Source organism: Strigops habroptila, chromosome 6 (assembly GCF_004027225.2).
Source record: "Strigops habroptila isolate Jane chromosome 6, bStrHab1.2.pri, whole genome shotgun sequence".
In the NCBI taxonomy this organism is placed as follows: Eukaryota; Metazoa; Chordata; class Aves; order Psittaciformes; family Psittacidae; genus Strigops; species Strigops habroptila.
In genome coordinates this window covers 7,038,096-7,064,340 of record NC_044282.2, presented here as the reverse complement: position 1 = coordinate 7,064,340, position 26,245 = coordinate 7,038,096, and the positions used below count along the sequence as shown (strand labels likewise).

The 26,245-nt window shown below is 39.6% G+C and overlaps 2 protein-coding genes across 7 annotated transcripts in view; both read right to left on the bottom strand.

Annotated features, from left to right (window-relative positions):
- SOGA3 (SOGA family member 3) overlaps positions 1-26,245 on the bottom strand; it is a 70,127-nt gene that overhangs the window by 18,706 nt on the left and 25,176 nt on the right. For 2 of the 6 annotated variants that reach the window (XM_030489795.1, XM_030489797.1), the window contains 8 exons: positions 23,414-23,485; positions 21,021-22,196; positions 19,419-19,758; positions 12,399-12,505; positions 8,002-8,200; positions 5,055-5,396; positions 4,630-4,709; positions 1,902-3,276 (listed from right to left, as the gene is read on the bottom strand). In XM_030489795.1, the coding sequence (XP_030345655.1) occupies positions 19,648-19,758; positions 21,021-22,196; positions 23,414-23,485 (1,359 nt within the window). In that variant the 3' untranslated portion in view covers positions 1,902-3,276; positions 4,630-4,709; positions 5,055-5,396; ... (1 more) ...; positions 12,399-12,505; positions 19,419-19,647. Of the gene's footprint in view, positions 1-1,901; positions 3,277-4,629; positions 4,710-5,054; positions 5,397-8,001; positions 8,201-12,398; positions 12,788-19,418; positions 19,759-21,020; positions 22,197-23,413; positions 23,486-26,245 lie in introns of those variants that run through there. The other 4 variants (XM_030489798.1, XM_030489800.2, XM_030489799.1 and 1 more) reach the window with 4 other exon arrangements.
- KIAA0408 (KIAA0408 ortholog) lies at positions 23-8,136 on the bottom strand. The gene is made up of 5 exons (XM_030490286.1): positions 8,002-8,136; positions 5,055-5,396; positions 4,630-4,709; positions 1,902-3,276; positions 23-94 (listed from the first exon to the last, which is right to left on the bottom strand). The coding sequence occupies exons 1-5, from the start codon at positions 8,134-8,136 to the stop codon at positions 23-25; spliced, it is 2,004 nt and encodes a 667-aa protein (XP_030346146.1).

Here is a 26,245-nt window from a genome sequence, read left to right as displayed (position 1 = left end):
GGCAATTCCTTGCTTTAACAAGTTAAGGCTTTTGTGGAATGCAGCGGGAATGTAGGAAGACATTTGGGGTGACCTCAGAACAGGTGGTCTGAAGCTATTAAAAGGAGCACAGTAATGTGCAGAATGCAAAAGAACAGCTATGTATAGGGATTCTCACATTGGCTGTGGTTTAAAATATATGGAGACAAGTGTCAGACACAAGGAAAGGTATAAAATGTTAATGCAAGCCAAAACTGACATTCACTTCTCATTTCTTTACATTTTTTTGAAGTTTTTTTGTCAATAAACACTGTACACTGTTCTAAATGTAGAAGTCAGAATACCATCTTACATTACCAGAGTATGTTCTACATCCTTTTCAGGTATTTTTTGACAACTGCCATTTCAGCAGTCACATCTTGCTAAAAGAACTCTGTTTCCGTTAGTGCAATATGAAGCTGTTTACACTTGGTAACTAATTCATAATGGTTAAGTATTAATGCAGTGTCATGCCTACATGCAGAGCCCTATATACACAGAAAAACCAACAGCTTTTGATCGCAGCTACAGTGATGCAAATAGGAAATAATGAAAATAAACCAAATGCCTCATGCTGTGTGCAGTTCTTTGTATCTTCGTGACGTGAATACTGCTTGACCTAAAACGGTATCCCCTAATCAGGCAATATTCTACACTTAGTTTATACAAATAGAAATGACAACATAAACTGTGAGCCTATAGAGAGTAAAATCCAATTGGTTCAGTAAAGTTATTCTGGGCTTATATCAATGTAAACTCAGTCTTTCTGTAGTCATTATTTCTTCCCTACGTTTCATTGATGAAAATTTGTTTTCCTATCAGAAGTCCATTGGATAAAAAAGAGAAGCTTCATGGTTTTTTTCTTTCTGTGCTGTAGTAAAGATCTGCTAAGCAAGATGCTGCATCACTGCAAGGCTGTCAGAAAGACATGCAAAAGAAAACCTGCATGGTAAGATTCTCAGCTGTTTCAAATCCACATAGCTCCACTGAAGTCTGTGAATTTGTGACAGTTTAAAGCATACCAGCTGACAGTCTGAACCCATATAGGTTTCTCAGCTCAAAACACATTTGCTTTCTCTTTTCTGAGATGCTAAGAGATGTATCTCTGTGTTTATTGGCTAAGGAGCATTTCAGGCAAAAGTACTTTTCTTTCTTTGTGGCCTTTTACAGAACCTGCAACTTAAAACGTATTTTCAAAATCATCTGTTTCTCTTTTCATTAAGAAAGAATGTTGGCAATGGCAATATTTCTAAACTTCTGCAAATAAAATTCAGCCAAATATAAATTAATTAGTCATGCCATACTCTCCTGTTTCTGTGAGCCTATGCATAAATATATAGGAGAAGCCTGGAACTGAGACTAAGTAAGAGGTCATTTTGTTACTAAAAAGTTTACGGAACTACAGTACCCTTTTTCATAGGCAGTTCCAAGGAAATCCTGAACCAACAAGCACCCTGGAGGCTGAAGAATGCTATCTAAGCCACCTAGGATTTTGATATGGCCAAGTGTGCTTAAGCTTTTTGGGAAGGCTTATGAAATAACTCGTCAGCTAAAGGAAGGAGGGAGGGAGTTAAAACCTGACTGCAGTTCTCGCTAGTTCAATCCTTAAATAACTGCACTGCAGTTAAAATCTTGCTTTACGCAACAGCAGCAGAGATCAGAATCCGGCACACATCTTCACTAATCATTCTTACTTTCATGCTTCTGCCCTGCCACAATTCTATTATCTCCAGAGGAAATACTCCTGATTCACCCAGATCCTGGCCTAAAGTGTCTATTTTTACGTAATTATTTACAATATCTTGTTACCCTGCCTCATTTTAGAATCTGAAGCTTGGTATGAAACTGAACTATTTTGTTCTTGTCATTTTTGTGAACCTTACCTCTCGTAACTTCTGCCTCTCTTTTCCTTGCTTGACTTGCTGCCCAATATGCCTGGCTGAATTCCTCGGAAATTCTTGCTTTCCTTGCTCAATCTGGAGCATTTCTAAATACTGACTCAATGTCTCACAATCCCCATCGGTGAATTCAGAATTTGCTCGTGTCCACTGCTCTTTGCAGCATTTTGCACTACACAGAGAAGTCGCTGTTGATTTTTCATAGTTCTTCAAAAGCTTTTCAACAACACCATAGTTCGACCTTGAGTCAGCTGACCGCGGGCGACCGGATAAATTACTTGGTCTCCAGTCATGCTCGTGAAGCATGTGCCTATAACCACTAGTATTTGGAAGTCCATTTATTGGCTTTTGTTGCCCTGCTGTTCTGACAGCTTCGCTAGGGTTGCCAGTCTCTTGCTCTTTTGCTGCAGAGAATTTGGGATTTGAAACACAAGATGTATTTAGAGTTTCTGTCCTGCTAATAGCAGAGTCACACAGTGGGCTGCAGGGTTTGTGATCTTCTGATGCTGTTTGAGGCACCTGGTTTGCTTGCAAAGCATTGTTACGTTTATCCGTGTGAAATACAGTCCGGTTAAACTCATCAATCTTTGCTGCTAAAGTTTCATTTCTCTGGGTCTTTCCCGAAGTATACCTAGAGTCTTCCAAAAGATCATTGTGCAGGGTAGAAGGGGCATAAAAGCCATTACTGTAATAAGGGCTGCTGTGAGACTTGGGATTTTGTTTCTGGTGCATCTTGTTGCTATGGGCCATATTTCCATCTGAACAACTCTTATGGGCTGACAGTGGGGAAGGTTCACTTCTATTGTCTTTTCCAAGTTTGCCCACATCATATGCCCATGTGTTGTGGCAGAAACTCGTTGGTACATTGCACTCATTTTTGGCTACACATATTGCAGCAGTTGCCATCACAGGACCTTTCACAGCCTGCCCTTCATTTGCAAAGGCTGCTGCAGTTTCATTCTGGTTTATAGGTGAAGGATTCATCAGTTTCCCTCCACTCCAACAGTCCTGAGCCTTGCAATTGCTTTTGATGCCTGTGTCTCTTATTGGAGCTTCAGAAAGCTGTACAACTGCAGAAAGTGAGTTTGTTAGGTGCCGAGAAGTACTTCGTGGAGGAACTGGTGGAGCTTCTTTCTTTTGCCAAGATCTGAAGTCTGTTCCTCTGTCACCAGTAAGAACACCATAAGACATGTCCTTCAAAGCCTTGGTGGAGCTCATCAGATTCTTCCTATTATTATGTTCCTCTGTTTCAAAAGCAACTGAAGTCTGTGATTCATTGCTGGACACATGGTTCATCTCAGGCAGAATAACTGTGCTTTGGGTTTCCTCAAATTCCCCCAGGAAAGGAAGTGACTTCATTCTGGAAATAAAAGGAGAGGTGTTTTAGGGATGAGCAATAAGGTTATTCTCCCAGGGGACCACAGCATAGATTCATTCTCCCCGTGACCAAGTGGTTTAACACTCGCCGCTTAAAAAGATCTGGGAGCAGTTTTACTGCAGTTGATACACCCAGCATCATATTTGAAACATACATGAAAAATTTAAAGAAAGCTCAACAAAAGGAACCTTGTATTCCTTTGTCTTGCATTAAAATTCTTTTTCTGAATCTTTATACGTGATTGCTTGTTTTCTTACCTATCCTACAGCAAGAACAGTGGGATCTTGTGAGTTCTAATGACTCCAGTGAGAGTCTATCTGACTATGAAATGAATGAAGCAAGCTCTGGAACATAGCGCATCCTTTGTATAGGTTTCCTAACATTACAGACAACAGTACAAATGTGTCTTTTGAGATCTGTTCAAAAAACACCTTTCTTAGCCAGGGTTTAGAAACTATGCATCAGCTTTATGAATCTTATGAAGCTTTAAAGATACAAACACTAACCCATTTACAATAATAAAACAGTGACAGACAGCCAACTGGTTGCATGGCAGGGAGTGGGGGTGTGAGAAGTCCCTCTGCTCTTTGGGAACATCTGAGAAGAGCTTGGCATGACGCAGAGTTCCATGGGGTCTCAGCATAGCTGAGACAGCCTTTCTCAACCTCTCTCATGGCGTGCACCCTGTCACACGATGGGTTCAGTCTTACCTTCTGAGAATTTCTGCACAACTCAAGAGGAAGACTGGTGTTTAGCTTGCTAAAGGGAGACTGTGAACATTGAATTTTTAACAGATGAAGGAATATTCATTTGTCATACTTTTCAGGGTCTGGCTTACTATCTTTCCATTACTATGTTTCCATGTATGGTTGTTCTTTTTCTTGCCTTCTTTACACTCTTGGGTTGTCAGTTCCTGTCACATCACCACACTTAAGGTTATATATGAGCTTAATGTAAGAAACCTCCCAGCCCAACCAACCCATACAGTGTTGTATAGAACTGCACGGAAATGGGACCAGGGCAGACAGAAGTATCTCTTCACTTTCCCAATCCTCTATATGGCCATTAGAAACAAGTACAATTTAATCTTGTATAAGTACTCATTTAATTTTGTAGGTTCTACAGATACACTCCACTTTGCTAGTAAAACGCGCCCTTGTACCATATCTCAGTATATTTCATTTGAATGTTTTATACTAAGCACTGAAACACTAGGAGGACAGGAACTGCCCAACTCCTAGTAAATTCAACAGCAATCACTCCTTCAAAGTGAACAGAAGTGCAGTCTCATTATTTGCTTTCTTCCTCTAATACAGAGTCCAAATATGTTTGTACCTTCTGTGGTTGGACTTCTTTCGAATTTCCTCTTGATAGCTGCATAATTCTTCACTGACTCTGGCAAGTTCTTTGAGAGCCTTTATGAATATAAAAACAGTCCTTTAATATAAGCCTTTAAAATGGTATCTCCAGAATTATTTTGAAACTTACGGTCACTTGCATTTAAGAGTCACAGCAGAGGAAAGTAGCACAAAGAAAGATATAAAAATGCCCCCAGGTTATAAATGGAGGTAAAGAGCATGCTGTTAACACATTTAAACAGTGAGAAACACTCATCAATAGCAAACCCAGGAGAAAGTAGAGACAGTGCCTTGGTGGAAAGCTAAAACCAGGGAGATCAGTTCTTTAGGCTACCCTGGCAGGCCAAATCCTGCAGTATTTTCCTCACCCTTGTAACCAAGACATGCCCATACTTTACTTACAATATTGAGATCACCAATGTAATTCTTGGCATTTTTCTTGGAAGTTTTGATGCTGAGGCTGTCTTCAGGTTCGTGACAGTTCTCAAAGGCCAGACTGTTCATTAACAGAGTATTATTTCCATTCTTGGCTCTGGTTTCTTTACATTCATGTCCTGTTTTACTGAGCAAACTTCCTTTTTCCATCCTGTCATTTGCAACGTTGTGTTGATAGTTCAGCTCCACTGTGTCACTCTCTTCCAAAGGAGGGGAATGCAAGGACAGCTGCAGCATCTTGCTCTGAATGGCCTTATTATCATGGAAGTTCATATTGCTCTCCCTTCTAAGTTTTACCTCCTGGTAAAGCTGAAAAAACAATAGAACCTTCTGTTAAATCATGGTATTGTGATGAACTTCACGGTAAAAGAACATATTCATATTCTGTTTTGAATGATGCTTCACTCAGTAGAAGAATACCAAGTAGAAGGATTTGTACATGTGTTAGTAGAAACTGTTTCTATGATTCTGTAACAGTGCACTATGTGGTGGACACATCCCTGACCTGATGGATGGGGAATGTGAGGGAATGTGAGGGAGAGAGAAGGCTCTGGCTATGTTACCACCTCTAAAATTATGTTAATTTAAGGAGGGGAAGTGAATTCTCATCACAGACAGTGTCATCTGCACTAAAGCAGACTCTTCTGGTTCTCAGGAAAGTGGAATTCTTCCCTATGACTCAAGATATAAATCAGTACAGCAGAATGGTATTATCTGGCAATGTGCTGTCGCCTTCTTATCTTCTTTCATGCTATCTGCTGAGATGCAGTGGCTTCATTAGTAAAGGAAAAGGTGTTAACTCCTGTCACCCAGCGATTTCAAACTAGGGAACTGTGATAAATTATAAATTAGAAAAAATAGCAACATCATAAAAACCTCTTTGCTTACAGTATCATTTCCAGTGCCAAGAATCCCACGGCTCTTTATAAACATTCATTCTTAACTTGCTTTTGTGAAGAAAGCACAGAGCAGGCACCTCTGGACAGCCATCTGCCTGCTCTCTCGCAGTGCACAAGGCCATCACAACAGCTTTTGGAAGGACAATGAAGAATAACAACAGGAAGAACATGTGGCCATTTCATGAGTAGTTGCTGTGGATTAGAAGTATTCTCACGTTCAGAGCCCTGACACTTGACCTCATCCTGATCTTTTAGACTTCAGCCCCAAGCCCAGCTGCTCCTAGAACTTGAGGGCTGAATTTTGTCATTTCCAAGGAATGAAGGCCTCATACAGATTCAGCATAGCAGTAAGAAGGAAGGATACCACCTCATAACAATATCATCTCCTAAACCACATAAGTCCTCCTGGAGTAATCCAGGAATTAAGTTAGATTTTGGTGGACTAGATAAAACTACCAAATAAAAGTACAAGCTGATAAGATAGCACAAGTTTTATTGAGGAAATCCATCTACAGATGATGGCATTTAAAAGGTATCTCCCCTTTTCTCCAGCCATGTGGCTTTTGGTGAAGAAATGTCAGGCAACTAAAATCAAGAGCAGCTATAGCCACAATTTAGGACGTGACCTTAAGCTACCAATAACCTTGAGGTATCATCTGCAGTTTTGTCTGGTCCTGTAGCATCCACTGATTTGCTTCATTCTCCTCCCCTTAGTCCCATTCCATTCTTTATCTCTTTTTCTGTCTCTGCCATGCTTTCCTAATCCATATACTAATACAGAATGTTAAAAAAACATGGTCTTTGCTGACATTGCCAGTACTGCTAATAGCCAAAATACCTTTTCACAACACATTACTGTCATTCCACAACAGCTCATATACCTAACCAACTGAAATTCAACTACACATGCAGATCACATCACTAACTTTTGAAGCACTCTCATCTCAACAGTGAAATTAGATAAGACTGCAGAAAAATGTCCTAACACAAAAGGCAAAATATGGCAAAGACTATCATACCAAAGTCTGCAAGATTTGCAGGTAAAATATAAGAGAGCTGATATTATGGAGTTTACGCTGCAGGATGGATTAACGGGCAGAGTATGGCTGCAATGCATTTGGCTCTGATAATTTTCCTTCTCATACTTTCATGTGAGCAATCTCTGCCATACATTCCTGCATTGCTCAGCCACAGGATGGTGTTGGCAGAGAGCAAGCAAAACTACTTCATGTATATATTAGAATGAAAAATGTGGAAAGCTCAGTGGCGAAAAAACTTGCTTCTATATGTTGCCAAGGCAGATTGAATTTATGCATAACAGCGTGCAAGAGGGTCCTGCCACAGGGACAATTTGGGAATAAAAAAGTAATAAATAATTACCTTAACTATATCTGGAAGGAGATGCGTTACAAATGGCAGGGAGTGAGTGTTAGTATGTGTAAGCACAAATGCTGTCAGGACTTTCCTGCTATTTACTGTAGCTGTTTTCTCCCCTGAAAGCTGTCTATAAATGGAACAAGTTCTAGCCAGAATGATTCTGCATCATGCAGCATTTAATATATGATCTTCTTTTTAATATTACCATTTACCCCAGCAGACCTGTGATGTCTAATCCATTTTTGCCAGAGAATTATGACACCTAGAGTTTTTGCTACTAAACATGCATTTTCCTAAACACCGTATATGCAGTTGTTCAGCGTGTACTTGAAAAAAAGCACGTATGATATGAGCAGCATGGCTCATGCCCAGAGAACTGGCAGCAGTATATACAGCCAACAATATCATAGCAGACTTCACACAAAGCGACATTGAACCTCCTGCTTCATATTCATGAATATTAAATGAGCAATTGCAAATACGGCTTAACACCCAGCTTTGCATCTTACCATCAGCTATTAGAAACTTCCAGTGACAAATAACAAATAGGATATGAAAAAAAAAATAAATTTGAAGCATCCCCCAATCACTTCATCCCAAGTGAAAATGTTAGTGTTCAGAATTTTGTTTTAAAGTACCTCTTCTATTTTCTTCTGCATAACCTTCCATTGACATTCCCATTCTTTCCTTTCATTGTCAAATCTCTCCAGCAATTCCATCTTCTCTTTATTCCAGTTCCTCTCAGTATTCTCCAGTTGTTTACTCAGGTCCATGGCTACAGTCTGTTTAACAGCAAGAAGATAGCTCTGCTTTTTCTCTTTCTCCCCTGAATGTTTCCTGGAAGTTTATCAGAATAAACCTTACTTGTGTTTGATTCTAACTTTCAGGGAAAAAAAGAATCAAGCAAACCCCCCAAATTATTAACTGAAATGTGCTTGCAGGAGACAGCATCACACAATTGCATGATCTATATCTGAAGTGGTATATGGACAAACCAAGTGTTACAGAACACAAACACAAGGGCAGAGAGGCCCAATGTGGAATGGGGAGGAGGAACACACATCCAGTACCACAGAATTCAGGAACATCTGCTACAGTGAGCTCTGTGTGGTAGCCACTTTGCCATTTCACTATAAACCTGTTTTCAGTGAAATTCAAGTCTGCATGATATTGAATGGCACTTCAGGACCTTGGGATCCTGCAACATCTGCCCTTGAGGGTGAAGGCTATTTTTATGTTTGTTCAAGAGACAACTGCAAGTGTAAAGGGATCATGTTTGCTCATGCACCCCTTTCACACATGCATGTAGCACGACAAAGACTGTGACATTCTTTTGGCAATTGAAGATTGTAAACTTGATACATGCAGAAAATTCTTGTGGCTATATGAATGCTTTAGAATAAATGAAGGAAAACAGGACAGGAAAGATAATAACAAACACATACAGTAGAAAGCATCATTCTACTACATGAAAGACCATAGCTTGCTATAAAAAGTTCATATATTTTGGATTTACAAATCTAAATCTAAAAATGTTAGTTCTAGGACCACCACAGGGAAAACCAGAAACTATTCTCTAGTCTAGTTCAAAACCTTGCTCAGAATATTTAACTAACTAGCCCTTCTCCTTCAGAAGTCTTTAGTATCTTAGTACCTGTGGATGAAAAATTACCAGTTGAACCACTAAATATGTATATTTTAAGTGAAATATTTTGAATCTGCTCATCTGACTTTGAAGCAAAACAGTTACAGATTTTATAGGCCTGGTGTTCCTCTTGCTTTCTTAGGCTTTACAACAAGAACTCCACTACCATCAGCACATTTACTATGCCAGCAAGGCCAAAATAACATTCATTCAAGGTACAATGATCAGTTCACACATATACACACAATATGGTACAATGGCCAGTACACACAGATTGATACTTGAGTTCGTTAACTTTGGCTCTCGAAGCCAGCTGTTGTGTTACTTATGTGGACACGAAATCCAGTTCTAGTCACAAAATGCCTCTGCCATGCTTTGGTCTCCTGCCAGAAACCAATTATATGGACAGGCAAATGAATTATCACAGAATTGACTAGAAGTAAACCTACTTTACCTTCCTGGAATTTGTTAATTTCTCTGACTGATGGTCAGTGATTGCCAACCCACAAGAACTGTCCATTTTATCATTCATATTTTCTTTGATATAGTAAAAATTAATTCTTGAGCTTCACACAAAGTTCTTCCCCATCCTGTATTTCATTGGACAAGTCTTGTTGGTTCAGCTGTGGCTACTGTGTAATCTGCTTACCAGTGTCTGCATTATTTCAGCTGACTGGGAAGCTGATGCCAAACTTGGAGTCAGCTTCTTTCATGAACAAGTATGGGTTGCTTAGTAGCCCAATGGGTTACTTAGGTCTTCAGGTCATAAGAAATCCTGCTAAAGGATCTCTCAACTGACAACCATCATGGGCCCAGTCCTAATTCAGGGTTTGCAAAACTGCTTGCCCCAAGCAATTTTGGGTGGAGGACTTAGAGAACAAGCTGACTATTCTTCCAACATCTTTGTCAGCCTGCTTCACAATGGTGATAACTATGTCACCATATAACATAGTACTGGAGCTTACTCTTTCAAAATCTGACTCATACCTGTCTTAGAGCTCCGAAATGGCAATCTATCCCTCAACTATCTACAAACAGATTTCAGACCCTTCTTCCACCTGCCTAAAAACATCCAGGACAGCTTTATAAAAACATAACCCCCCTCGAAACTAAGAGCAGCATTCCTATCACAAAAGAAGTCAAGCACCAGTTTACTCGTGGCTTCTTAGGGAAGGCAGCCAGGCTACAAAGACTGCACCTCTCCAGGCCACCATTTCAGCATAAAGTGTTGATGAAAAACAACTTACAAAAAAATTCCACTGCACTTGAGACCTGTAAAATCTAAACATCTATTGCTAATGAACTTTTAAACCATTTCAATACTTTCTCTCTTTTCTTTTTTTAGGTTGCAACTTTTAATGCAGTCATTTGCCTTTTTTTTTCTACATTTACATCTCTATAACCTCTCAAGACATCTCTGAGAAATAAAGGAAAGTCAACTCTCTGCTGCACTAGAATCCTTCAAATGTGTGTCAGAAAGAAATAAAAAACTTATAAATGCTGTAAAGTCATGAATAAGACAGTCAGACATAATCTGTAAACAACTTTCACAAATGGTGATTTTGCTAGTGCACCACTAGTAATAATGACCATGTTTCAATCAGCAACATATTACTAGAAAGAAAGTCAATACTATAGAGCATATTTTTTACACATATAAGAATACATATGTTTGTAAAATATGTATTCTTTTCAAGCATGCATACAGCATTGAAAAGACCCCTGGTGGTTTCTTAGTGCTGGGAACTACTATTGCCATGTTTACATTCATCTTTACAATTTCCAAGTTGCGTCATATAGGACCCTGATTATAAAAAACAGATTGGAGACCATCAGAATGAAATCAAGTCTTGGAAGAGGTTAGTTACAGAAATTACAGATAGTCACTTCTAGCTGTAAGATCCACAAAAAGCTTGTATTGCTTCTTAGGCTTCTCCAATTTCCTCTTGACATAAATTCTGAGAAGAAAACTCATGTTTATTGATGTTAGCAGCTGGACGACTATACAATTTTGCTGCTGTTGTACAGTGGATAAATTCCTCAGAGAGTTTTAGGTCCTATTTCTATTATTTTTTTCCCCTTTCTTTTCTTTAGTGTTTTTTTGGTTGGTTTGGGGTTTGTTTGTTTGTTTGTTTGTTTTGGATTCTTTTTGTTTTGGTTTGGGTTTGGGGTTTTTTTTGTTTTTGATTTTGTTTTGGGGGGTGGGAGAGAGGATTTTTGCTTGCTTTTTTTTCCTACTAGTAATAAGATCCAATTTGTCTTCCTGGTAGTATACCCTCTGCCTGTATAGTGCACCAAGATGTCCCCATGGGTATTTCACATGGCTTAAGCAACCCAAAGAGATGTAAAATGCCACATTATAATTTGCAGTGTAGATCAGAACAGTACTGTGCTCTTGCAGTATTGGCACTTTCTGCATGTCCTAGACAAGGTCAGGAGCTCATTACAGCAATCAGGTTCAAGCAAATAATCAATTTTGTCTACATCAGCTGCATTTTCCCTCAACTTTTCCTTTAGCTCTTTCTCCTGTCAAGCAAAAAATGTTTTAAGCAACTATTTGATGTTAATGTTATTATTCCCCCATGTCCTTCCCATGCCCTTTCTATGCACATATTAAAAATGCAAAATAGTTTGCAATTAACCTCTATTAACTTCTGAAAATAATCTGCAGTAACATGAGCTGAGATGTTATTTTTCAACAGAGATTAATTAGATTGGATGTGTACAACCATTCAGATACACAAATCTTCCCTTGATTTTACAGAGAAAAAAGCTACTAAATTATATTTCTAATAATGTGCTGTGTTTTAGATGAATAAAGAAATCACACATTTATGTATTTGTTCAATTATAAAAGTGTGCCATGTGTCACAATACCGTGGACTTTATACATAAAAAGAAACTCGAGTAAAAGAGTGAAAGAGAGAGAAAAAGAAAAGGAGAAAGAAAGAGAGAAAGAAAGAAGAAAGAGAGAAAGAGAGAAAGAAACAAAGAAGGAAAGAGAGAGAAAGAGAAAGAAAGAGGGAGAGAGAAAGAACAAGAGAAAGAAAGGAAAGGAAAAAAAGAAAAGGGAGGGAGGGAGGGAGGGAGGGAAGAAAGAGAAAGAAAGATAAAGAATGAAAGAGAAAGAAAGAAAGATAGATTTGAGTGTTTACAATGTTACCTGTCATCCCTGTTCTGCTGATGTCTGTGCCTGCTCTGAAGAAACTACTCTACTAATAAAGAGTCTTTCTCTAAGAATAAAGACCATACATAACATATGTGAGTACCACATTACATACAAATAACATTAGAGAGACATTTAAATAACTGTTTTCCACACGAGTAATTTGCTTTCTTTTTTAATCTTAGCTGTTGAAACCACTGATTTAAAATAAACCGTAACCATACCTTTCATGGAATATGAAATCCCTTAGAAGTCTTTCAGTCCATTTCTAAACAGCAGTGAAAGCAATGAAATGCATAGCTAGCTGGGATCCAGTTCTGCGAATCTTGATCTTTAAAAGAAATAAGAAAGCTGAGCAAGACACAACCTTCCAACTGGGGCAGCATTTGCAACTCTCTTTGAATAAGTCCGCAACTTTTGCAAACTGAAAAACAGTTCCGTTCAGCATCATCCCAGCAGCTGGCTTCCACGTGACGTCAGTGCACGGAGGATGGTTTTAAAGCCATCTCTTCCAACCCCCAGCTCTGTAACTTAATATCTCCTCATATTTTGTGTAAACAACTCCAAGTCCAGGACATTTTTGGGTTTTATAGTGCAGTCCAGTCTTTAAAGCCTGCCAAAGCAGCCAGTGTTAGTATTAAAGCTGTGACAATAGGCAATTTCAGGTTTCTTTTATTAGCGTCCGTGTTGTAAAGGAGGATTCCTTCCTGCCTTCCAGACCCGGTTTTCAGGGTTATATTTTTTAGTACGATCATTTTGAGCTTTGCAACTTGATCCTCAAAAACTGCTCTGTAAAGGGAGTTTGTTTGAAGCAGTAGTTTTGTTGGTTAACAGCTAAATGAAAGAGCTAAAAGCAAGCCACTCCCCTAAAATCCTTTTATGTATTCTAAATATGCTATCATTTATGAAGTGCAGAATTATTGAGCATTGTATAATTCTACTGTCCTGCATTCTGGGAATGGTGATAATGGTTTCTTTGAGATACACCCAAATATTCCTGCTACTTTATAAGGTTTCTGCATCAGATTCTTTAGTCTGTTAAGATACTTTGTGTCAGCAAAGCAAAGTGCTTGAAATTGGATGGAGAATCTCCCTTGCACAAGGGAACTCATCCCTGGCATAAGGCTAGCAAGGAAGGTCCAAAAACACATCAGTCTGGATTTAAAGCACTAGGAGTGCCCAATGCAAGTGTCGGCATGGGAAAAGGGAAGGGAGCATATGTGACAAAAAATGATCCAGCAAGCAAAGCCGATGGGAGACCCTGAAGCCAGTGTGGCGAAATTTAGCTGCTCTCCCTGCTGAGCCACAGGCATGAGGAGATCAGCTTGCTCCTTGCGTCTCTGCCCACCACAGTAACTCTCCTGTTGCACTACTTGTTAAATTGCTCTCATTTGGCACACCGAGACCCCCAGGCAGCAGCTTCACACATATCACTGCCCTGATGGATACTTGTGCTTGGATGTGGCTGTGCACAGTGATTGAGACCGCTATAGACAGAAACCTCACATTTCAGGGAACATTTTGTCCCCACATGTACCTGGAGAAGGGCCACAAAGTACTTGACTCATGCAGCACAAAATTCTGGTTAAATTCTGCTACCAGATGGGCGTCTTTGAATGCGCTAAGCTGGAGTGACGTATATTTTTGTAGGCAGAGCAGCCAATGACAAAGAGGATCAGCGAGATGAAGGACACGATATGAGGATTCACACATCCTTTGCCTAGTCAGCACTGTCATCTTTAGAACAATAAGGTTTTATCTGTGATAAAATCCATGCACTGCATAAAGATTTTAGCTCTGGGTACATTCTATAGTAAATACCAAAGCAGGTTTCAGGGAAAACACATTTTTTCTCCTTATATGGTCTAGCTATAAGTCTCAGTGAATACATCACTGTGGTGCTTATTCTGCTCCCATGTAACACAAATAATGGGACTTGGGCTATTTGTGAAAATTTCAAAGGTGATCTAAAAATTGAACAAAGATGCCCAAGACTGAATGTTCCTGGAGAAAATCCCCAGCCTCTAAACTCTGAGAATTTAAAAACAGAGCAACAGTGTGGCTTTCTTTTGGGAGGTTACATCCCAACACGACAGCAGACATGGCTGGGAGCGAAGCCTGAGTGCCTGGGAGCAGAACTGAGCCCGCAGCTGGAGGCAGGGTGCCACACTGCTGCTCCTCCCCAAAGCCAGCACAGCTGCACCACTGCAAATGAAGACAGACTCTGAAGATGTGTTTCTTTACTCTTATCGTTCAGAATAGGCTATTATTGTTGTGTCTTTAATATTGCTAACTCCATGCTCCTCCTCGTCTCCTTATGTGAACTTTTTGAAGTAAAACACAGTAAAATTAAACAAAAAAAATACACTTAACCCCAGTTTTCACTCAGGCAAAATCCTACATTTCTGTCAGTGTGAGAAATTAGAAATGTATGAGACTGAGGGGCTCATTATTAGGAGACAAGAGCTGGACACCACTCATAGTTCAAAGGGCCATGTTAAACTCACCCTAAGATGGGAAAGGTAGAGAAAAGTTGGGACAAAATAAATATGAAACAAGCTCTAATCCCCTGGACTTATTGCTACAGACACCCTTAAGTGTAGCAGTAGTGACTTTTTCTTTTGAGGAACAAAAGTTATTCAACAAAGACTGTCACCCCTCCAACAGCAGCAGACAAAGCAGCAAATGTGGCTTTCTGGCCTCTGGCTCAGGCAAAATAAGCAGGAAGACTACAGTAGGTTTATTATATCTGACACACAGCTTCCACAGGCAACGCGTACTTTGTCTACACCCAGTATCAGCTCTGCTTGTGTTAAAAGTCAGCACCTCAACAAAAAATGTGCAAGAGCATTTTAAACAAGTCCTCTGCTAAATTTCTCTTCAGCATTCAAGACTGAAGACAAAAGAGCATGAGTTTCAGCATAGGCTATAATCTGATTATATACTCAGGGTAGTATGTATTCTGGTCAATAGTCTGTGCTCAAGATGGTTTTGCAGCATTTATGGTTGTGCTGTACCAGCTTGGTTATGGTACACCCATTTTGCTATATCCACATAAAATTGGTAACAAGAAGGAAGAACAGTATTGCTGCCACTGTAATCAATCCAACTACAACATCAGATTCCTGAATGATGTACACCTTGATAATCCTAGCAAATACATCTCAGGAGTGGACATATAAATTGGGAAATGAGCAGAAGGAAATACAGCTTCTGTCTCCTCTTACTATTGCGCGCTTCCGCAGTAGCGTATAACTTAGTGGGAGAAATAGAGCCAAAAAAGTGTTATGTCACTTCTCCAAGGTTACATTGGAAATCGGTGACAGATACTTTAGATGTTTACTTTAAATAGAGCCACTGTAATTTTCCCCATAGGCAACTGCATATGTAATGGCGAAAGTTGAGTTTGAATATCACTTCCCCTGGCATTAAATCAGAGACAGAAATGTAAGCCAATAGGAATTACGTCCCTGATACTGATGCCTTCAGAAGTCTCCTACTCACCTATCAAATTCTAGGGTGATTAAGGGGAAGGGCATCTAATATCCTAAAGCTCTGCTTGTTTTTGTAAACAACTCCCAAGGTTCATGCGCAGTTCATGTCTTTTTATAACACATATGTAGACAGCCATGGTTTTGGCAATTTTCTATTTTCCGACTGGCAGGCATATTTCTGCACTATAGCACCTGCTCTCTTCTAGTTTTGATTCTGAAGCACTGGTGACATGTGTCAGCAGACACTTATTCTGTCTCTAACTGGAGCTTCAGGCATGGATATTTTTGGTTGAAAGAAATATCTCTGATCTTGGAGAAGATGAACATTCTAGTATCATGGGAATTTTTCAGTAACAGCAAAGAAAACATTTGTAGAGGTATTTTGTCAGGGCATTCAGAGCCAACTCTAAATAGGAAACAAACTTATCTGGTTGCATTAAAGGAAAAAATGCATCTAACTGGCATAATAATTCATTGGAGTTACTGCCGATTTACACAAGTATAAAAATGTCAGAATTAGATCTACAGATGCAAGATCTCTTCTTTCTGGAAGAACAAGGAATGAATTCTCTGGGAACACAGGAAACAGAAATCAATTTTTTCAGAGAAATGTAAAATTAAGGCAATCTTCGAGTTCAAATTCAATTTTTGCCAGAATATTAGTATTTTACCAGGATATTCCAAAATGACAACTGTGAATCTGCTATTGATATAACTAAGATCTGAACTGATGGGTAATCTGGCATAGCCAGCTTGTTGCCACTTAAAAGCAAAATCTTCCATTTTTCTTATCACTCTTCAGAATTACAAGCTATGCAGCAGACAGAATCTGGTGAATCAGCAGTATTCTGCTCGTGTCTGCCTTGCCTGACTCGCACACGCTCCTGCCAGAGGATGTGGACATGTTCAGCTGCATTTATTCCCTCACCTGTGAGGTGGATTTTGCCCATCAGGGCAGTAACTGAGTGGGGACAATCTGCCTTTCTTCGTCAGTGTGATTATTGTGCTTCCTAGTGAGACCAAGTTATTTCAATTTAGCAAGACACAGAACATACTCCCTGGCTAGATGTTATCTTCTGGCTATGGATAGATGTCCATACTGATTTTATTAGCTTTCTCAGCAGCTTTTAAAATAGTGAAAAATGGAGGGCTGTGAACTTCTTTGCAATATCTGGTACAAAACAGATAAGCAGCTCAAATCACTCCCTTCAAGATGAATGCAGAAGGACATGAAAACCACATCTCGTTTCTCCTTGAGATTTATCTGCACTGAGGTTTGCAGTGGTCCTCACCTTTCCCTTGCTCATCACGGATTCAAAGACCATGGGGAGCTTCTAAAACGATTTTGTATGCTTTGGTATGCCTTAATTTCAGATTGTACCCTTTACAAAAGCTCCCTAAATGTCCCAAAAGGTCTCAGCTTTGATTTGCTTTGTTTGCCTGACAGAATTAGGATGAGGAAAGCTCCAGCTACATGCAAGAAAAAACACTGGGAGAAATCAATGGAGTTATAATTGCCAGTCCTGTGCGGAGGTGATCATCTCCCCCTTTTGTCTTAAGAGGTCCATCCTCACCTTTTCAGGTTTGTGAGAAAGAAGCAAATCTTTCCCAATTACTTCCAAGATGTATTCAATGTATTACTTCAGTGTATTAAGCTTTCCTACTACTTTACAGTAGTACTGTTACAATACACTCAGTGTAAATGAAACCTTCTCTACTCACCTTCATTATATACAAGGCTGAGAAAGGTATAAGCAAGTGTGAGTTAAAATCTGAAAGCCCAGACCTTCAGAACAGACTGAAGTATGATTTTTTTCTCTTTTATGGGATTGAGCTAGTAACATTTAAGAAAACCCAAATGATCTTCTCTTCCCCCAAGGGATACACTAAAACAGAAAGAAACTCAAAAAGTTAGTTTCATTCTAAGACTTGATATGACAAGTTTAAGCTTCAAATTATTATACTTTCAATGTCCAAATTGCAAATCCATGGAGGGGGGGATACATTCTCAAACGGTTGCTGTAAAATTTCTTTCAGCAGTTGCCAAGAGAAAAGCAGCAGAAGAGCCTTTTCCCAGTGATTTGAGAACTACCTTTACAGTTACAGAAATTCACTGTGAAAGGATTATACGCTTCACCATATCTTGCCATAACAGTTTCTAACATGTGGGACTTGACTTAACTTTTAGGAAACTGAGCATAAGGTAGAGCAGCTTAGAAACTCCTCAAAATTATTTTGGGCCTGACTTTCTCTTTAATCAGGACATCAGGCAAGGCTACCTATTAGTCTCATACATATTGATGTATCTTGCTAATAATGATGACAACATCCCCTGGTAGGAATACATGTTTGGATTAAATCAAGGTTAAGTGATTTAACTGGTCAATGTTACTACACCTGCAGAGTATGCTGAGGGAAAGCTAGACAAACAAGGAGAGAAACAGATTTGTTTAATACTGAATATTATGAGTTTACTATTTTTTTCTTTCTTATAAAACAAATTTTATTGCCCAATCTCTGCTTTCCTCTGAGGGGTTTCCCTTAAAAAGGCATGTCTTTTATTTCAGGTAGCAAAACACAACCCAGGCACAGAGATGATCTGCTGTTACTGGGGAATGAGTTAAATGAACAGAGTGCTAGCACGATAAATTAAAGGGAATCCTTATTGCCAGCTAGAAAAACAACTGCTTTATTTATTACCAATATTTATGACTAGATTTTTTATGACGGCATCTGCACAAAAAAAAAAAGGCAGTAATCCACTTACTTGTAAACAACCACCTTTGGAGAATTCATATTTGTGGGACTCGGTGGTTTGGACTCATAAGTTGAATAAAACAGAAAAAGAACTGAGCTCCAGTGGGCATTTCAGATGAGGTTTTCAAAGTGGAAGATCTACTGTTTGTAGAAACTACCTATGTCCAGTGTGGTAGAAAGATATGAATTGCCTACACTCTCACTGCAGCCTCTCACGGGCAAGAAAGGAATACCCAGTGACTATTGATACACACCTGTGTACACAAGCTTCCTTCACCTGTGGTCCCTCACTACCAATGGCATGGTTAGACAGGGGTCACTCAGCAAGCCAAGAGTTACCATGTTCATTCAAAACCCATTCTGAAACCTGAACAGAGGATCCAGAGCCCTGACAGCTACAGGCTGGAAAATGTTATCTGACAAACTCGGTTGCTAGGAAAAGATATCTGACATCAGACCAGGTGACTAGCCTCACTCTCTTCAGTTCAAGTCAGACTATGGAGTGGCCATTTTTCTAGAGCACAGAGAGAATGCAGTCAGCCTACACCCCTCAGCAGTCTCCTCAGCTACTCTGATACCTCCTCCTCGTGTATCTCATTCTCAGGGCTCCAGCTTCTTGCCACATTTCCAGATATAGTGCTGTAATGCCAACCATTCTGATTTTGTGCCTTCCATGGTGTCTAATCCACATCATATAATACTGAAAAACATTATCATCACAATCACGCAAAATACATTCCAGCTGTGACATACAATTGCAGAATACATATAAAATGTGGTTTTACTATTCATATATGGCTAGAATACAAATTCTTTTTCTGGGAGTGGGAAGAAGAAAGGAACAGATTCTTCACACCCACTCTGCATATTTCTGTTTTGCTTCTGATCTGGTGCAAATTATGAATAATAAATTGGTTCCAGTCACTCAGGAATTTTTTATTAAAAAATGGTAAAATCAGACAAAGGGAAAAATACCATTTTCTCTTCGCTTACCTGGAACACCATGGTGAGAGGGTTTCCTATTCAAACTGGGTGACTTTTTGGTATGGTTCTTCCAGGGGTTTTTTTTGGTTTGGTTTGGTTTTGGTAAACAAGTAGTCTTCAGTGTTTTTACAGCAGTGGCTATTACAGAAACTATGTCTCTTGCACGTCTTATCTTGGAGGATGGACAAAATAAACAAACTGAAAATAATACTACAATGAACAGTAAATGATGAATGGCTTACAGTACAAAAAACAGTGTAAAAAGGAAGACAAGTTTAAATATTGTTGTGTATGAAAGGGATGAAAATAATACAAGGATGAGAATAAGTAAAATGATAGGCTGGAACATCTGGGAAAGTAAATACAAAGACAAAGAGAACAGCCAATTAATGGAATAGCAAGTCCAAAGTTTCAACAAAATAAATAGTGAATCAGACTATGTTTGTGGAGGGACCAACTGCCCATCTCCCATGACTTCAATAGGAGTTCTGCATGGCCAAGCCCTGATATGTCCAATTTAACTATTGATGTTATCAGAGATAATACTAACTAGTTTGCTTTAAATTTGTATAAGCCCATGCAGTGCTCTGCCTTTAAGTTAATGGGAGCTCTACAAGCTCAGAGCTATAGCTGGATCAAAAAGTGAGCATGCTAAATGTTGTTTCTGTTTGATTACATGCAATACATGTATAGTAATTGATTAGCTTTAAACTCACTGCGTCTGTGACTTTCTGATACAAGGAAACAAAAGACTAATTAGTCAGCATAAGAATACGGAACAGTAGATTTCAGCTTCACCTGTCAACTACTTTGACTGTAAACCAGCAGAACAGCACAAAGTAAATTAACACAGTAAGAGACTTACTAAAACATTAGATAATACCATGAGCAATAACAGGATTTGTCAACTATAGGATTGCATGCTAAGATAAAGGTAGGTAATTTTCATGGCAAAAGACGTTGAGTCAGCAAGGAATTTCCTCCCCAAAACCTCTCTGGAACAATTCTGCATAAAAATGAACCACAAAAAAGATGTTAGTCACTGCTGCATACAAGCAGTGACCCATAGGCCTTCAAAAGATATAATCAGTTACAGTAATTCCAATATTCACACTATTGTATGGCTCTGTTACTCTGCACAGATTTGCATGGTTTATTTTTCTCCGTGGTTTGTTTTATTCTCTATAATTTTGGAAATTTAACGTTTCCTCCTGTTTAAAATTGATAAGATTTTCTTTCTATCCATTTAGCAGGAACCTAACCACTAAGAAAACAATCATGTTCATTTATGCGCCAAAAATACCGTCTGCACTGCCTTTATTAGCACACAACTCTGGCAAATGCACTTGCAAAGCCAGAAAGGAGTAAAATCTTCCACCTCCTAGAACATAATTCTTATGATTTCCAGGACACTACACTTACTCACTGTTCACAAACAGCCCCATTGGTAGAAGAAGGTTCCATTTGGCCAAATGAGGATTTAAATAATTTCAGCAGTGATTTTTTCCATTGTCTAGAATAAAGAATTTTGATGTGCCATACATCAAATTTGAGACTCAGTTCACTTGGCAGAGCCTTTTTACCTGTAGGCCTTAATAAGTAAAAGTCTACCTGACTCACTGACAAAGGTTCATCTGCACTTCGGTCGTCCGAAGACTTCGGAACTTCCAGTCTGTCGATGAAAGCCTGCAGCTCTTTCCTGAAGGCCTTCATCTGTGCATTGATCCGGTAAAGAAGCTCATGCTCGCGTATTCTGCTGCCATCATCTTCCTCATCCATCAGTCCAAAGAGGTCCCCATTAGCTACATAAATTCTCGCCTCCGTTATGATGGTGCTTGTGTCAGAAATTAAGCGATCTATTGTCTTGCCCAGCCGCTCAGCTTCAGAGCGAATGTCCTTCATCTGCTGCCTGTCAGTGAAGTTTTTTTGCCACCCAGATGCTGTCGGATAAAAAGACCTCGTGGGTGTCAGGCACCGAATGTTGCGTACCTCTTCAGAGTCACTTTCCCCACCGATGGGGCCTTCCCTTTTGCGGTGAGGAGGGCGGGAATCATCATCACTCTCTTTTTTTCCTGCATCGCTTTCCGCATCACTGTCTCTGGGACTGCCACGGATCCCAAGATGAGAGGCCAAGTCATAGCGTTGCATGTTGGACATTAAGACTCTGTTCTCATACTGGAGTTGCATGACTTTGCCACTCAGCTCGTTGATCTGCATTCGTGCAGCTTTTAGCTCCTCCTGTAATGCTTCTGTCTTGGCATTATCATGGTGCCTAGAGCTCTCATGGGCTCCAGACTTGTACTTGTACTTGTTCAGCTCAGCTGTTATGCGCTTGTTTTGTTCTTCCAAATCAGCCAAATTTCTCCTCAGCAATTCTGTTTCATCTTCTACTAGTTGCAAATGCTGTCGTAATTCTGACAGGGATTCACTCTGCTCTCCCAGGAGTGGGTTAGAGGTCCCCGAGAAATCATCTCCTCTTAAATCATCAAGCTCTGCTTTCAATCCTCTATTTTCTACTTCTAGTTCAACTATTTTCCTCCCGAGAATGTTAGCTTCCTCCTCCACAAGTCTCAATCGAAGCTTGAGTTCAGCTTCTCTTGTGGTAGGTGGCCCACCTGCTTCACCTTTTGGCAAGGGACTGTCCAAATCCCCATAAAACGATCTATATTTTTGCAGCTCATGTTCAAATCTGTCTTTTTCTTTATCAATTTTAGCCATTTTCTTCCTCATCAAGGCTGCTTCTTCTTTGACAAACTGTAGCTGGCATTTCAGGTCTTCATTGTCCTCCTTAGAAAAAAGAAAAAGTAGTATTTGAAGAGACTTGATATAACAGGAGACCCCCAGTGGATGGTCTTACGTTACAAGATTAACAATCACAGGTACTTAGCTTGAGATACTAAGAGATTTTCCTGCAGTCATTTTTTCACTGATCAATAAATTTAAGAGAATAAAATAAATACTCAAATTTAAAAGACGGGAAAAGACTATTTTACTTGTGACTACAGTTCGCACAATGCCCAGAAAATATAGGGTGGAGGGCACAGGGAAGGACAGGGTGGGCTTGTAAAAAATCCCTGTATTTTCTAGGCTTGCAACACCATAATAGACTTCACAGTGTACAAAAGTCCTGAAGTCAGCACACAAATGGCCTATGATATTGTTTCACCATTTACATATTTTGCACAAAATATAGAGTTCATGAAAGCTGGAGGCTTCTGTTGCAGCACCAGCAGATAGATCATTTTGCCGAGGTGAGTAGCTCCAGAGAGAAGCCTTCAACACCAGACCAAGGGGAAACACAAGTGTGTACAGTTCTGGTGTCCTCAACATAAGAAGGACATGGAGCTGTTGGAGCAAGTCCAGAGGAGGCCACGAGGATGATGAGGGGGCTGCAGCACCTCCCGTATGAAGATAGGGGAGTTGAAAGTTGGGGCTGTTCAGCCTGGAGAAGAGAAGCTGCGTGGAGACCTCATAGCAGCCTTCCAGTATCTGAAGGGGGCCTACAAGGATGCTGGGGAGAGACTCTTTGTCAGGGGCTGTAGCAATAGAACAAGGGGTAATGGGTTCAAACTTAAACAGGAGAAGTTTAGGTTAGATATAAGGAAGAAATTCTTTACTGTGAGGGTGGTGAGGCACTGGAATGGGTTGCCCAAAGAAGTGGTAAATGCTCCATCCCTGGCACTGTTCAATGCTAGGTTGGATGAAGCCTTGGGTGACATGGTTAGTGTGAGGTTTCCCTGTCCATGGCAGGGGGGTTGGAACTAAATGATCTTAAGGTCCTTTTCAACCCTAACTATTCTATGATTCTATGATTCTACGATTACCTGGTCCTTGACATAGTGTTGTCTGACTGCGCATTTGGGCTAAGAGCTCTTCATTTCACAGCATACAAAGAGTAAAACAAACAAGCAAGCAAAATGCAAATCTACAAATCACGTACATCGTTTCCATAGCGTCCCTGAAGCCTTCACATGAGGATGCAGGCTACAGTTATTACAACATACCTCTGTTGGTGTCTGCTGTGACTTTTTTTCTGATTTTGGTAGGTCTTTGCTCCCTCTTCTTTTGAGTGATTGCTGCAACAGCAACAAAATGAGATGCACTGAATATTTCACTAAAAAGGTATATAATTCATATTTCATTAATTTTAAAACATAGCAAGTCAAAGGCACCTATAAAGGAATTAATTTCTTGCAATCCTAGAGATACCAAACACAGAGGGGAGACACAGCTGCCCCAAAATGACACAGTAATATTATACAACTAAAATATTTATTTAATCAGTCTGTTACTTTTTTAATTCAACACATTTTAAGACTAGTGCATAATGAACGTTTAACACAGAACAAGAGAAGTAAGAAAGCAGATATCCGAAGTGGTAAGTTACAGATATGAAAGCTGAGGCAAGCAGTGAAACCCAGCTTGACCATTTGATATTAACATTTCTGAGGACAAGGCACTTATACATGTGTCTAGCCAGCCATGTAGCCTTAGCCTTTGTAATAGGCAAGTTACATAAAACAGGGTCACTAAGATCCCATTGAGTGTACATTTATAAGCACACCTTTCTCTGTGTCCACCCACAGGCTTCAAGCTTGCAGTCATACCTCTGTAGGTGTATGCTGTAAACAAACTCTGTGCAAATTCACACACAGACCTGGTCACTAGGTTTGTTCTGTTTTCAGAACATATTCAAGCAGATACAATTTAAAACTGCTTGGACTATAAAGTCCTAGTGAGAAACAAACCATATTAGCTTAAGAACAGCACCACACAAACACGTGTATGCACCACCATATGAGCAAGATTCTTTGGTATCTTCTCATCTGCTATGTAGCCAAAGTGAGTAGAAAAGAAACTCCTGGTTTTGGAGCAGGAAGCGCTGGGATGGAAGCCTACCAGCATATCCAGCAAAAAACTCGTTATTGATGACAGCAGAAAGTTCATTAGTGGGCAAGTGGTAGCAGTGGAAAACAACTGCAACCATCCTACTGTCAATGCTCAACACAGATCATCACCAGCAGGATAGAGGAAAGTGAGCAAGAGAATATGTTAATACATTACATCCCACTTGCAGCTGTGCCCAGTTTTTATGTTCCCCAGGCAAAATGTAGGCCCTGAGGCAGGGCAGTGATACAACCAACAGCATCTCCCTCTCAGATTATTCTCTGGTAGAAGGATCTTTTGCGCCGCTGAAAAACACACATTTCCCTGCAACAAGCCAGGACAGGATCCAGCTGTATCTAAAAGCCATTCAGTTCCATACAGTGGGAACTAAAACATGTTCATAATCCTCAAGGAACAGAGTACAGTGGGCAAGTATGCCATACGTAACAATCCTGTGCACTATTTGCCTGCTGGTACCATTTGTTCTCTCCCTTCTGCAGATCATCACCACCACAACAAATATGAAGCTTGTGGACTGCTTGTTCCAAAGGAAAATCAATGACATGGAAATGACTCCCATATAAATCTGAGCAACCACAAGAGATGATTTCTCATGAGGCCTTTTGCTCAAATTTGCTATACAGTTATACAGGAATTAAGAAAAACAACCTCAGATTCAGAATCAGAACTGAAATTCACAGATGGGTCCACCAAAAAACCAGAAATAAAATTTGTATATGTCTTGCAAAAACATTGAATGCTCTCAGCAGTCAAAACAATAAAACCGATCAAAAATCATTAGCTGTGATATCTAGATAGCTTTGAATCACAGGCTTCTAAGGGAATCCAGAAAAGACACAAAAAGTAGTTACATTAACTTCACTTTTCCCCTTTAAATATAAGGCAAACAATCTTGGGATCCAGTCTACAAACAAAATTATTCTTCTTCAGGGTCTCCCATCAGTTCTCCTATTGTGGAAATGGTGTATGCATGTGGAGAGTTTTTTGTTGTTTTTCTTTTTGAATCGGCAAATTTATAAAGCATTAAACTTTCAGAGGATCAGCTTCCTCCTCAGTATTACCACTAATTATACCGCTATGTATTATCAGTTTGAAAAAAACCTTTCCAAATCAGTTAGCATTGCAAACTTCTCCAGATTCTTGCCAATACCACCCACTGATTAAACAAATAAGGGATAGTTAGACTATATTTCTACTTGGTTACCTAAATGCCTTCTATTTGCCCTGAAGAGCTCAGTGTCTCTCCAGATTTAATGAGGTTCTGAAATGCTGAGCTGCAACTTCTCGTGTATCCTACAACTTTTCAGAAGGTAAGATATATGAAAAAGTTTCCATGACAAAAAACCCAAACAAAAAACAAAACCAAACCAAACAAACGAGAAAACCCCAAACAAACCTACACAGAGCAAAAAGTATTTTCTAGGTTTGACATAAAATGAAAAATCTCGTTTTCCCCTTTCTCTCCATATCTTTTCTGTTCCTTTTTGTACTCAGGATACCAACATTTTAATTACAACAATAGTTGTGGCTACGAAATGACTAGGCGCTACTTTCTATTTTGCTCTACTGGAATTACAACAAACCATCCATAAAGCTTGTATTATTCACCAATGAAATGACGGTGTTTAGCAACAGAATTTTGTAGCAGAAAGCAATGAAGAATGTGCAGAATTCAATTAGCAGGATGATTTGGGTAAGTGGATTAGGCTCAGCTGGAACTGGTATGATCTCTTTTTCTGTGAAAACCACCATGGAACAATTTCTGATCACTAGAGATTAAGATCTCTCCTGCACAGATCTTAGCTGACAGATGACACCTGCAAAGTCACAGTGCCCCATAACATCATGTTAAGGCATTGTGGCAACGCTCATGCTGAACAAAGAGTGCCACATATCAAGCAGTATATCCCACTGTAAATAATAAATTT

What these genes read in the sequence shown, in the direction of transcription:
- KIAA0408 (XM_030490286.1), bottom strand. Translation starts at nt 8,136, where the DNA reads ATGGACCTGAGTAAACAACTGGAGAATACTGAGAGGAACTGGAATAAA. An exon ending in AAGAAGTCCAACCACAGAAG is followed by an intron (nt 3,277 to 4,629) that starts GTACAAACATAT and finishes TTTTATTTCCAG; the next exon opens with AATGAAGTCACTTCCTTTCC. An exon ending in AGAGGCAGAAGTTACGAGAG is followed by an intron (nt 95 to 1,901) that starts GTAAGGTTCACA and finishes TCCTTTTAATAG; the next exon opens with CTTCAGACCACCTGTTCTGA.